We start from the raw sequence: 11,335 nt of genomic DNA, 5'->3' as shown, positions 1-11,335 counted from the left end.
GTAGGAAACAGCCACTATTGTCTTCTGTAATGCTGACTTTGATAAATTCATTGATTTAATGAATGTATAATATACTCATTGGATATAGTGGTTAGTGGTTAGTTGTTTATAATATTTAGCAATGTATTTCTCCATAAAACGATACGAGACTAGAAGAACACTGCTATGTAAACATTCAGTTTTTTTCTTTGGTGTTTCACACTAAATCAATCAAAAAAAATGGTGGAGCATTTTAAATAAATATAATTTATTGTAAATAATGCTTCATTTCCAAGTAAATGTTGTTTATATATAAAGTCCCGAGAAATAAAAATGTATAAAGGTTAATATATTCTCAAGACAGGATACATCAAATGCAGCAGGACACACCTGAACTAAAAATTAACCATGTTGTGCATATTAACTGTGGTGATTAAGCATTCTATTATTTACTAAATTATACAATATCTGACAGTTTCACTAAGTTACATTGTAATTTCAGCTTCAATCTTTCATACAATGGAACATATTCATCTTCATTATCATTGTTGATTAACTCTTCTTGTTTCACATCCACTGTGTTATCTGGACTACATTTTCTGCCTACAATGTCTTCAATTATTGATGTGAGATCCATATCTTCATCACCAGAAACCTTACACATGTCACATTCATCTGACAGAGTTGAACAGTTGCAAAGCAGTGAACTGCTTTCACTTTCTTCACTACTTTTATATTTCTGTGTACATTCTGATTTGACAAGAGATTGAATGCCCTTTTTTAATACTTTCATTCTAAGATCAGTTTTGTTACTTGCCCGTTTGGGAGTACTCTGATAGGTTGGGGTTAATGCTCTTTTGTATTGTTCAGCAGACTCTCCAGAATTAATATCTGTTTCTAAGTTGTCAACAGTACTGATTGACAACCGGCTGAAGAACTTCTCAATATTATGGTATCCTTCTACAACAGTTTTCTTTGTAGCGTTTTTCCGTTGGCAAGCTTTATCGTTAACATGCTGACAACCTCCATTCTCCTTAGATTCACAGAGGCAAGGCACAGACACTGTTTTCACGGAAGGCTTTTGTTTTCTTTTGGTCTTCTCTTTTCCTGATAATAATGAAGAACATATTAGCAAAATCTTATTTATGATGCACTTCTCATTTAAATACAATTTTGTTTTGTATTAAACTGTATCTAATAACAAACTACATTAGAAATTCAGCACATTACTTAAAAAATTTAAAAAAATAATAAAAAAAATAGTCTGTGATGTTACGTGTCTATATGAATGGCCATAAAACCATATAAGTAACAATACTTATCAAATGAGAAACAGCAGAAGTATTAGTTTAAATAATAGAGAAATCATCACATTTTAAGAAAATACTCCTTTTGTGGGATTTTCATCCACAACTTCATACATGGAGGTCTCTAAGGAAGTGATTGTTGCTAATCTTGCAGAAAACCAAGATCAATGAATGTAAGACATTATTATTTTTAAAGGAAAGAACCAACCCTAAGCAAATCATAGCTTTTTATTACAATTTTTCATTTTTCATTGCCAATACAGCAAGGAGAGTACAAAACTTATTAAACTGTAATAGATGGAAACAAATACTGTAAATTTCCCACTGCACACAAAATAAAGAAATCAAATATGCTAGGTTCTGTACAAAAACACAATGTAACTTTTTGAAAATGTTCTTGGTACCTTTTTTAGATTTTTCTTTTTCAGCCAAGAATTCTTGTACTACTTCAGGGTATGCTTTCTGAACTAGGTGTTGTGGTTCCACAGTTGTTAACAATTTGTCAATAGTAATGCCATCATCCATTTCAATGGTATTCATAAAACCTTCCTCATCATTCCAAAGTATCTCATAACTACAAATACCTTTAACAATCCTTTTCTTCGTTATCATTTTTGGAGATATTTTCAAAAACCCTTTTGTAGCCTCTATTTTCTTAATTTTACCTTCACTTAAATGCACAAGATGCCATCGTGTTACCAGTGGCATGAATTTTTCAATAGCATAGCATTCTGTCCATTTCAGCAACTTTCCTGTGTACTTCTGGAAAAGAAATAAGCAAAAGTATGTCAACTGCTCCAGGCAGAAAGGGTTTCAGTCACAACATTTGCAAAATGAGATTTTGATGGATATCATATCTTTATGGATACTTCCATCATTCTGAGCAAAAAAGTATTCAGTCCAGTGCTTAGAAATATACAAACTGAAACTACTTGTTTAGATTTCTATGCAGGAAGGAATTCAGTCCAGGACTAAAGTTCTTCTTGCTAAGAAACTGCATTTAAGCAGGGAAGTAGGACACTTCACAGGGAAATGCTGTTAACTTCAATGTGCAAAATATACTGAAAGAAAAAATGGAAAATCAAGGAACAAGTAATGTATAGTAATGAAATTTTGGGAATACATTTGTCCAGGTAACATATTTAAGTGATTAACATTGCAAGATCCCAGATTAATATAAGCATGAGATAGGCCATTGCAAATTCAAAATGCTGGTACGTTAATAACCAGTGTAAGTGCCAAAATGTTGAATGCAAGCATGCAATTGTGCATGCATTGTGTTGTACAGGTGCTGGATGTCACTTTGTGGCATTGAGGTCCATGCCTATTGCACTTGGTCAGTCAGCACAGGGAAGTTAATGCTCATTATAGATGATGGTGCAGTTGTCATCCGATGATGACATGTGGAAATGGAGGCAGTTCTGGTGATTGACCACGCCAAGGCTACATGACGACACACTGTAGAGCATATTGGGTTACAACAGCGGCACAAGGGTGAGCGTTATCCTGTTGGAATACAATCCTGGAATGCTGTTCATGAATGGCAGCACAATAGGTCGAATCACCAGACTCCCGTATAAATTTTCAGTCAGGGTGCATGTGATAACCACAAGAGCGCTCCTGCTGTCATACAAAATCACACTCCAGACCATAGCCCCAGATGCAGATCCTGTGTCTAGGCTGTAGACAGGATGGTAGCCGGATGATCACCTGGCCTCCTCCTAACCAGCACACAGCTATTAATGGCAACAAGACAGAACTAGTTTTCATCAGAAAATACAACAGACCTCGACTCCACCCTCCAATGAACTCTTGCTTGACACCACTGAATCCACAAACTGTGCTGGTGTTGGGCCAGTGGACTGCCCGGTACAGGTGTCTGGCTCAGAGGTGTCCTTGAAGTAATTGATTTGTAACAGTTTATGGCGTCAATGGGGTTCCAACTACTGCTTGAATTCTGCTCCAGATGCCAGCCATATGCCGAACATGGCAATCTTCCCTCTCTGTAGTGCCTGACCATCCAGAGCCCGGTCTTCTTGTTACCTTTCCATGACCACTGCCGCCAGAAATCATGTTCAGTGGATACATCCCTGCCAAGTCTTTCTGCAATATTGTGGAAGGAAAATCCAACGTCTCATAGCTCTACTATGCGACCTCGTTCAAACTCAGTGAGCTGTTGATAATGGCCTTCTCACTGTCTTAAAAATATTCTTCAGTAGCACCAACTCACTACATCCAATCTCAAAGGTAACAAATGTGCAAGACTGTTAAGTACTTATTTAAACCCAAACTGATTTGTGACCTTGTAGTGTGCCACTCTCATCCAACATGTGCCAAATTTCAACAGCTGTCATCTTTCGGATGTAGAAACATGCCTACCTACTGAAGTTTTCCTTGCACAACTCCTCCTTTGTTGCAATTTTTTCCATTAGTGTATATTGGCTGACCCATACAATTTGTTTATTGGAGGGAAACAGCTGGTATTGTAGGCCAAAACATAGATAATATTTCCACTCTTATTTTCAAAAGAGATGGAGGGCACCACTTTATCAGGACAAGAAGAATGTAGATTAGGGAAGAAAAGAGAAAGTAAACCTTTAACATGGGAGAGGAATATTTCAAAAACAGCAAAGCTAAAATGCCAAGAACATGTTCACTATAAAGGACAATACATACCAGCTAAAATTGTAGGATATGACTGCAGGAAATTTTTAACTATAATGTATGTAACTAACAGTTTCTTGAACACTATTACTAGTGTCTGTAATAAACAAATACACTTTATTATGATAGTGTAAACTTCTTGGGTATGTTTCTACAGTGGATTCTTTTATGTTTTCAGGTGCAAGAGGTTCCAGTGTTTTCACAGCTTTAGTGCAGATGATAAGGAGCTATTTTAGTACACATTCAAAACCTCCCCGTTTGTATAAGCAAGATATTTATATCCAGTCACTTACAAACATACATGACATCCAGTGACATCTTAGAAAAGAGGATTCAGTTTGACAAGTTGATAAAGTTTTTACTTACCATGCAGTTGTGAGTAACAACAAAAGGAAGGCATGTTACAAAGCAATTCTGCCTCTTCTAGCTACAACTGACAAGAGAGTGAAACAACTGAGAAAGTTTTCTACATTAGATCAGAGTCCAATCAAGCAATGGAAACTTCAGGTCGGAATATCAGCATTGTACGAACAGACAAACTGCTGCTTACTGTACAGAAGAAACATCAAGTTGCAGAGAGGCACAATTAGAAGGCACTTACATAAAGCTTTTGGCCACAGCGTTCATCAGTAGAGGACACACACACACACACACACACACACACACACACACACACACACACGTGACTGCCAACTCCAGCATCTCAGGCCAAAATACAACTATCGTGTAGGATGCAAGCAGCAATTTAGAGGCACAGGGAAGGGGGAGGGATAGTAATGTATGGGTGGGGAGAGAGATGAACACTGCTTAGTGGAGTGTACAGGGTCTAGACTGCCAACAGGTGCGGCATCAGGAGGTTGTGGGGCAGAGAAGTAGAGAAAAAAAAGGAGAGGAGCGGTGAACAATGGGTGGGTGCATTGGCAGGGGGCTGCAGACAGAGTGGGAGATGAGAATGGGGAGGAGGTGATAGGACAGAGGGGATGGAAAATGTTGGGTGGAGGATGTGGGGACAGTATGTTATTGTATGTTGAGGCCAGTATAGTTACAGGAACTGAGAATGTGTTGTAAGGATGACTCCCATCTGCGCAATTCAGAAAATCTGGCGGTGGAGAGGAGAATTCAGAAAGCTTGGGTAGTGAAGCAGGTACTGAAATCAAGTGCATTGTGTTAAGCTGCATGTTGTGCTACAGGGTGGTCTACTTGCTCTTGGCCACAGTTTGGCGGTGGGCGTTCATTCTGGTGGAAAGCTGGTTGGTAGTCGTACCAGTACAAAAGGCTGTGCAATGATTGCAGTGTAGCTGGTAAGTGACACGGCTGCTTTCACGTGTGGACCGACCTCTGAAGGGGTAGGATAAACCTGTGACATGACTGGAATAGGAAGTGCTGGATGGGTGGATTGGGCAGGCGCTAAAAAGGCACTACTATCACTTCTCCTTCCCTGCCCCTTCCAGATAGCTGCTTGCATACCACGTGATGCTGGAGCTGGCGGTCATGTATGTGCGAAGTGTGTTTGCTTGTGTGCTTGTGTCTCTTTTAGTGAAGAAGGCTGTGGCCAAAAACTTTATGTAAATGTTTTTTAATCGTGCCCGTCTGCAACTTGATGTGTGTTGTTTAAGGTAAGTAGCTATCTGACTTTTCCTACATAATAAGACCAGAGCCCCAATGATGAAAGAGGGAAAACTCCCAGTGTAAACACTTTGTCACCCATAATCAGACAACTTGTCAGAGAACAATTAAATAGCTACCCCGTAAAAGAAAGCCATTCCTCCGGGAGGACAACTAAGTATTTACATACAAGACTCAATAAGAAGTTGATTCATGAAATGTTCAAGGAAAAGCATATTAACGTCAACTGTGGCTATCAGACACAGAATGAGAACTAGTACTTGTTACCTGGGTGACTTCAGGTGATGTATGCTGCTTGTGCGATGAATTAAAAGGTAAGATTTGAAATCTCCATATTAATGATGTGGCAAAAAAGGTGTGTAGTGGCTACAGTGACGGTGCCTAAGAGAAAGGCTAAAAATTCTGTGAGAAATGAAGTTGAAACTCTAATGAAAGATCAATCCCATGTATCATCTCTGGCAATAGATTTTATACAGAACATTCAATTACAGTTATCCCAGTCTAGAAAACATTTTGTTTGCCCCAGCTGACTACTAATGAGTTTTATATTCATGATATTGGGGAAAATAAAGCTAGAATATTGTTTATCACAAGGGATTTGCCAAGAAAGGATGTAATGAGGTGTACTCTTTCTTGCATAATTACCTGCACATCATTCCCGCTGAAATTAAATGGCTACATTTGTTTTCAGAAAACTGTGCAGAGCAGAATAAGAATTTTTAATAGACATTGACTGATCTTTTTTTTAAAAAAAGAGCAATTCTTTCCTATCAGAAGACATTCTTTTCTGCCCTGTGACAGGGCAATCAAATGCAACCAATTGTACTCTGTGCATGAAATAATTGAACTGATCATAGAAAGAAACATCTGCAAAATCTAAAATATTTGAAATGAAAACAGAGGATGATTTGAATTTCAAGAACTGGTGGCTACCGATTTATAAAAGACCCGACATATCAGAAGTCTGTATCATGAGACCAATAAAGTACATTTTGGCATCAACACAATGATGCAGTTTCCATACAGTAGTAAACTATGTGGACATCTAATAACATCTCATTTTGTTGATGGTATCATGAAACAGACATTCTGTCTTTCTCATCCTAGGCCTGTTTCAAATTCTACTTTTCCACCAAACTGGGCATATTCCATGCGGAAAGTTCCAGCAAAAGCAACAAAAATAAAGAACATTACTAGATTACTCACTCCTATACCTAATAAACATCAAGAACTCTACCACGAAATTACATGTTGGCCCACAAGAAAAGTTGTTAACCCACAAGAGCAAGATGAGTCTAAAGAAACTCTAAATAGTGTACTGATTTTTTTTCTTCTCAGTTATTTTCCTAATAAATATTGATAAAAACCAAGTGTTTTACTTTATTAATATTCACAATCCTTTTGCATTCATAAGCTATAAGAATATGTTCAAAGTAATAAATGAATCATTTCTTTTTCCCCAAGAAAATGTAAAAGTGAAATGGAAAAATATTTTAGTCCATGCCAAAAGCATTTTAGTCCAACACAAAAAACTTTCTTTTGTAATTTAAAACACTTCAAATTCATTGAAATTCTCTAAGGACTTTTGCACTCAATCAATAAACAACAATGATTTTTTCCTTTAGCTTTGAACTCATACAATAGTGTCCAGAATGTGTTTTTTTCCTTTTTGCTTTTGTTTTATTAAAACTGGGAATAATGGACTGAAGCCCTTTCAGCATGGAGCGATTCATTTAACATAAGTAACACAACACTGCACCTTTGTATATGTCTGTGGGATACCGTTACAAACAGCATTGCCCAACAGCGTTCCCAGGCGGAGGAGTGGGGCATCTATGACTGAGACATGCAGTGTGCTCTACAGTGCATTACTGATATGTCCCCGTGTCCTACTTACATTGGGGACTTCTGTGAACACAGGGATAACCATGAAATTTCATCTTGAGGCACCTTATTGCTTATTAACAACGTAGCCACTGAACATAAAACCTGGCTCGTTCGCAATTCCACATGGCTCTACTGCTCCGATTTCATCAGGGCCTGCCACTGCTCAGTGTTTGCATTGTCTTCAACAGCAAAGTGCAGAAAACAACATTAACGTACTTACACTCTGAACCTAAAAAGACGAGTTTTGGTGACACAGCATATTCAGTATTCAGGGAGACACATATCATGCCAACCTTATCTTCTGTATCTACCACACTGTGATTGCTGTCATTCTACACTATCACTTTGCATGTTCAACTGCTGTGCAATGTCAACATCATGTTCAGGGTTACAACCCTATTGTGGATGCCAGTGGTGGCACTTGTCATACCTTATTATACGGCTTTCCCAGTGCATCTGTTATCAGACCATATACCATAGTGCCGAGATACACCTCGACCTAAATAAAGTCTTTCTGTCCTGAGCAAATGACACTGTGGTTTGCGACAGCAGAGTTGTCTTTTCTTAGGCAGGCATAGTGAATGACAATTCACAGTTTTTTATGCTTATCTGACACCTTGCTGAACATATTGAACAAATTAAAGCCATCTTGCCCATCCTACCTACTATAAGCAGGACACTGCAAAGGCAGATTGCTACAATGGGTCACTCATACAGTGGAGCAACAGGCACACCAAGTGATTTACAATGAACAACTGAATACTGTGTCTCCTTTAAACCGTGGCACTGGCTATGTTCTGTGGTGCCACTGCCTCAAACCTATTGTGACCTTCCCAGGTTCCTCTGAATTCTCAATTTCTAACCCGCCACTACACACACACACACACACACACACACACACACACACACACACACACACACACACACGGGAAACTGAAAAATGCCTGGACTAAGGAGATGCAAACGGTATTCAGACACACTAAGGAGTGTGACATGAAGGCTATCCCCCTAGCACACCCTATACCAGATGAACAGCTTACCATCACTAGGGATGCAAGTGATTCAGTCATCAGGGTAGTCCTTCAGCAAGAGATGGCAGGTGACACTCAACCCTTCCATTTCTTTTCCAAGAAATTCACAGCCTCACAAATGAAATGGTCAGTATTTGACCACAACTTGCTCACAATATACAAGATGATGTGCCATTTCTGGGAGGATACTGAGGGTTATCAAGGTATCATAAATAATGAACACAGCCAACTGGCAGATGCCATGTCACCCATCAATGACTGTCAGTCCACTACAATTCCACCATCTCTGTCTCATTCCTCCATATTCCACCAACCTCTTATCATCTGCACAGCATGGAAAACACTGTTGCCAATTATCTCTCACACGTGCACATGACTTCCCTCACTCTCAATTGCAGCAAACTGGCTTAGGAGTGGAACATCTGTGACACACTATAGTTCGTTCTAAGACAGACCATGTACTGTTCATTTTTTTTTTTGGGGGGGGGGGGGGGGGTGGAATCTTATGGGGGCCCAACAGCGAAGTTATCAGCGTCCTAACATTTATTAAAACAATGTGGATAAGAATGAAAGCTGTCATACACGCATGCACTTTAAATGACCACACTGCATGTGGATCCCAAATGGCATCGTGGCTTGTGGACAGTTGGAAAAAAAGGCACTCCAGATATGGATGAACAGCAGTATTGTGTGCAGGTGAAGTTGGAGCTGTGAGGAATGTACAGGCTTGGCTCACCATGAGAAGCTGGCGCTGGATGGTAAGTGGCAGATCCCCCGCCTCAGCACAGACGCTGGGTATGGGACTGGTCTGATAAAAGCCCATGGCCAGCCAAATCCCTTCATGGTGGTCAGCGTCAATGATCCGCAAATAACCGGGCCTCACTGACCGTGCATCCGTAGTCCAGCCGTGAACGCACAAAAGTCTGATAAAACTGGAGAAGATGCACCCTGTCTGCTCTCTCAGATCTGTGACTAAGACACTTTAGGAGTTCAGTTCCTTCAGGGTTCAGGATTTCAAGTCTCACAGGTGTGGCATCCATGACAATCTGGAGTCAAAAATGAGGCCCAGAAACCACATTGTGTCTCTAAAATGTAGGATTGGTGTCCCCCATCTTCAAGGCAGTCAAATTAAAATGACAACGAGAACTATTAAAATGAACGCACACACACACACACACACACACACACACACACACACACACACACACAATCATCAGCAGAAGACTGCACACTCGTCTTGATGACGCTAATGGAGGAAAGCCTGCTGAATAGCTGCCTTTACGAGGGTCAGGTTGTCGACAGTGGATCGATATTCGGCGGAATCCACACTGAGAGTGGCTAAGGAGTTGCCTGGTCTCTAAAAGCCAGACCACACGACAGTTAACCATTCTCTCCATGTTCTTTCCTGTACAGCTTCTGAGGGTGATGCTCCAATAACTACTTGGATATGTGTGGTCCTTTCCTGGTTTGAGGAGAGGGATCAGAACCGCCTCCCTCCAAGAGTTGGGGAAGTTGCCTGTCTGCCATCTTAAACATTGAAGGAAGATTTCCTGGGATGCTGCTGACAAATGTCGGAGCTTGCAGTACCAGATGTGGTCATGACTGCGTGCAGTCTCTGAAGTCTCAGCCAGTGCCGATTCGAGCTCCCACATGGAGAAAGGGCAGTTTTAGGTCTCAGAACCATTTGACCTGAAGTTCAACTTTTCCCTCTCTACAGTTGCACGGTAGTGATGAAACACTGGATCCTGGCTTTCAGTGGCAGTAGTTTGTGCAAAATACTCAGTCAGTGTCTGAGCAATGTGTCTGGGAGTCGTATGGAGGCAACCCTGTTTCAGCACTGCAGCTATTGGTAAATGGATGTGTGTACCAGAAATCCTCCAGATGGCTTGCCATACTTTTGTGGAACTCGGGGAATGGTTGATCGAATCCAGGAACTCCTGCCATGACCGTTTCTTGCCCTCATTAATGGCACAGCAAGCCTTGGCTCTAGCGATTCGAAAGGCGGTGAGGATTGTCCACTGTGGGGTGGCACTTAAACTGTCGAAGAGCTGCATGCCTGTCCCGGATGGCTGAATGGCACTCTTCTGTCGACCAAGGTACAGGTCAGGAGCATGATGGATCACCCGTATGATGTGATCCACCCATTCCTGGACGCTGTTATGGTGTTCAAAGACAGCCAACTGACTGAACAGCAGCCAGTTAGCCCTGCCAATCATCCACATTAGCAGCTTAGCGGCTTCTGTTCCAGCAACACACCATACAGGAGGTGAATGTGGATGGGGCTGCGATCGCTGGAATGGTCATGAATAGAGATGGTGAGGGCTGGAGAGCAGAGAGATAGGTCGATGGCTGAGAATGACTCAGTAGCAGCACAGAAATGAGTCGGAGTACCAGTGTTGAGGATGCACAACACTTGAGATGTCAGGAGGCTCTCCAAAACTCAACCCCGAGGGCAAATAGAGGTTGAGCCCCATGGGACATGATGGGCATTTAAGTCTCCCAGGAGGAGGTATGTTGGGTACTGATTTTTGAAAGTACTACAGTGATCAAGTCAAAAATCTGATAACCATGTCATACAAATTTTATGTCCAGAAAACACTAAATAAAATAAATATAATACTTACAATAAATTTAATTAAGTCTGGTTGTCTCCATGAAGTGTCTATCGGCAAAGATGATTTTGCTTGATTTTCTTGTAGATATTCATCAAGGACTGCTTCCGAAGGAAAATATGGGTCTGCTACTGCCTTTTTTCGTAACAATAGTTCAGATACAAATATTCTGAAAATAAGATACCTTATTATGTCTCTGGTAAAAGTAATTAGTGACAAGAAAGTAAAA

The 11,335-nt window shown here is 40.5% G+C and overlaps 1 protein-coding gene across 2 annotated transcripts in view; it reads right to left on the bottom strand.

The window, feature by feature from the left end:
- Positions 1 to 269: 269 nt before the first annotated feature.
- LOC126267474 (flap endonuclease GEN) overlaps positions 270 to 11,335 on the bottom strand; it is a 28,288-nt gene continuing 17,222 nt past the window's right edge. Inside the window, exons 6-8 of one of the 2 annotated variants that reach the window (XM_049972755.1) lie at positions 11,119 to 11,275; positions 1,691 to 2,048; positions 270 to 1,086 (exon numbers count right to left, since the gene is read on the bottom strand). In XM_049972755.1, coding sequence (XP_049828712.1) covers positions 437 to 1,086; positions 1,691 to 2,048; positions 11,119 to 11,275 — 1,165 coding nt within the window. In that variant the 3' untranslated portion in view covers positions 270 to 436. The remainder of the gene's footprint in view (positions 1,087 to 1,690; positions 2,049 to 11,118; positions 11,276 to 11,335) is intronic. The other variant, XM_049972756.1, reaches the window with a different exon arrangement.

Source organism: Schistocerca gregaria, chromosome 4 (assembly GCF_023897955.1).
Source record: "Schistocerca gregaria isolate iqSchGreg1 chromosome 4, iqSchGreg1.2, whole genome shotgun sequence".
Lineage (NCBI taxonomy): Eukaryota > Metazoa > Arthropoda > Insecta > Orthoptera > Acrididae > Schistocerca > Schistocerca gregaria.
Note: the sequence above shows the minus strand (reverse complement) of the source record. Positions and strands in the feature narration are given on the sequence as shown.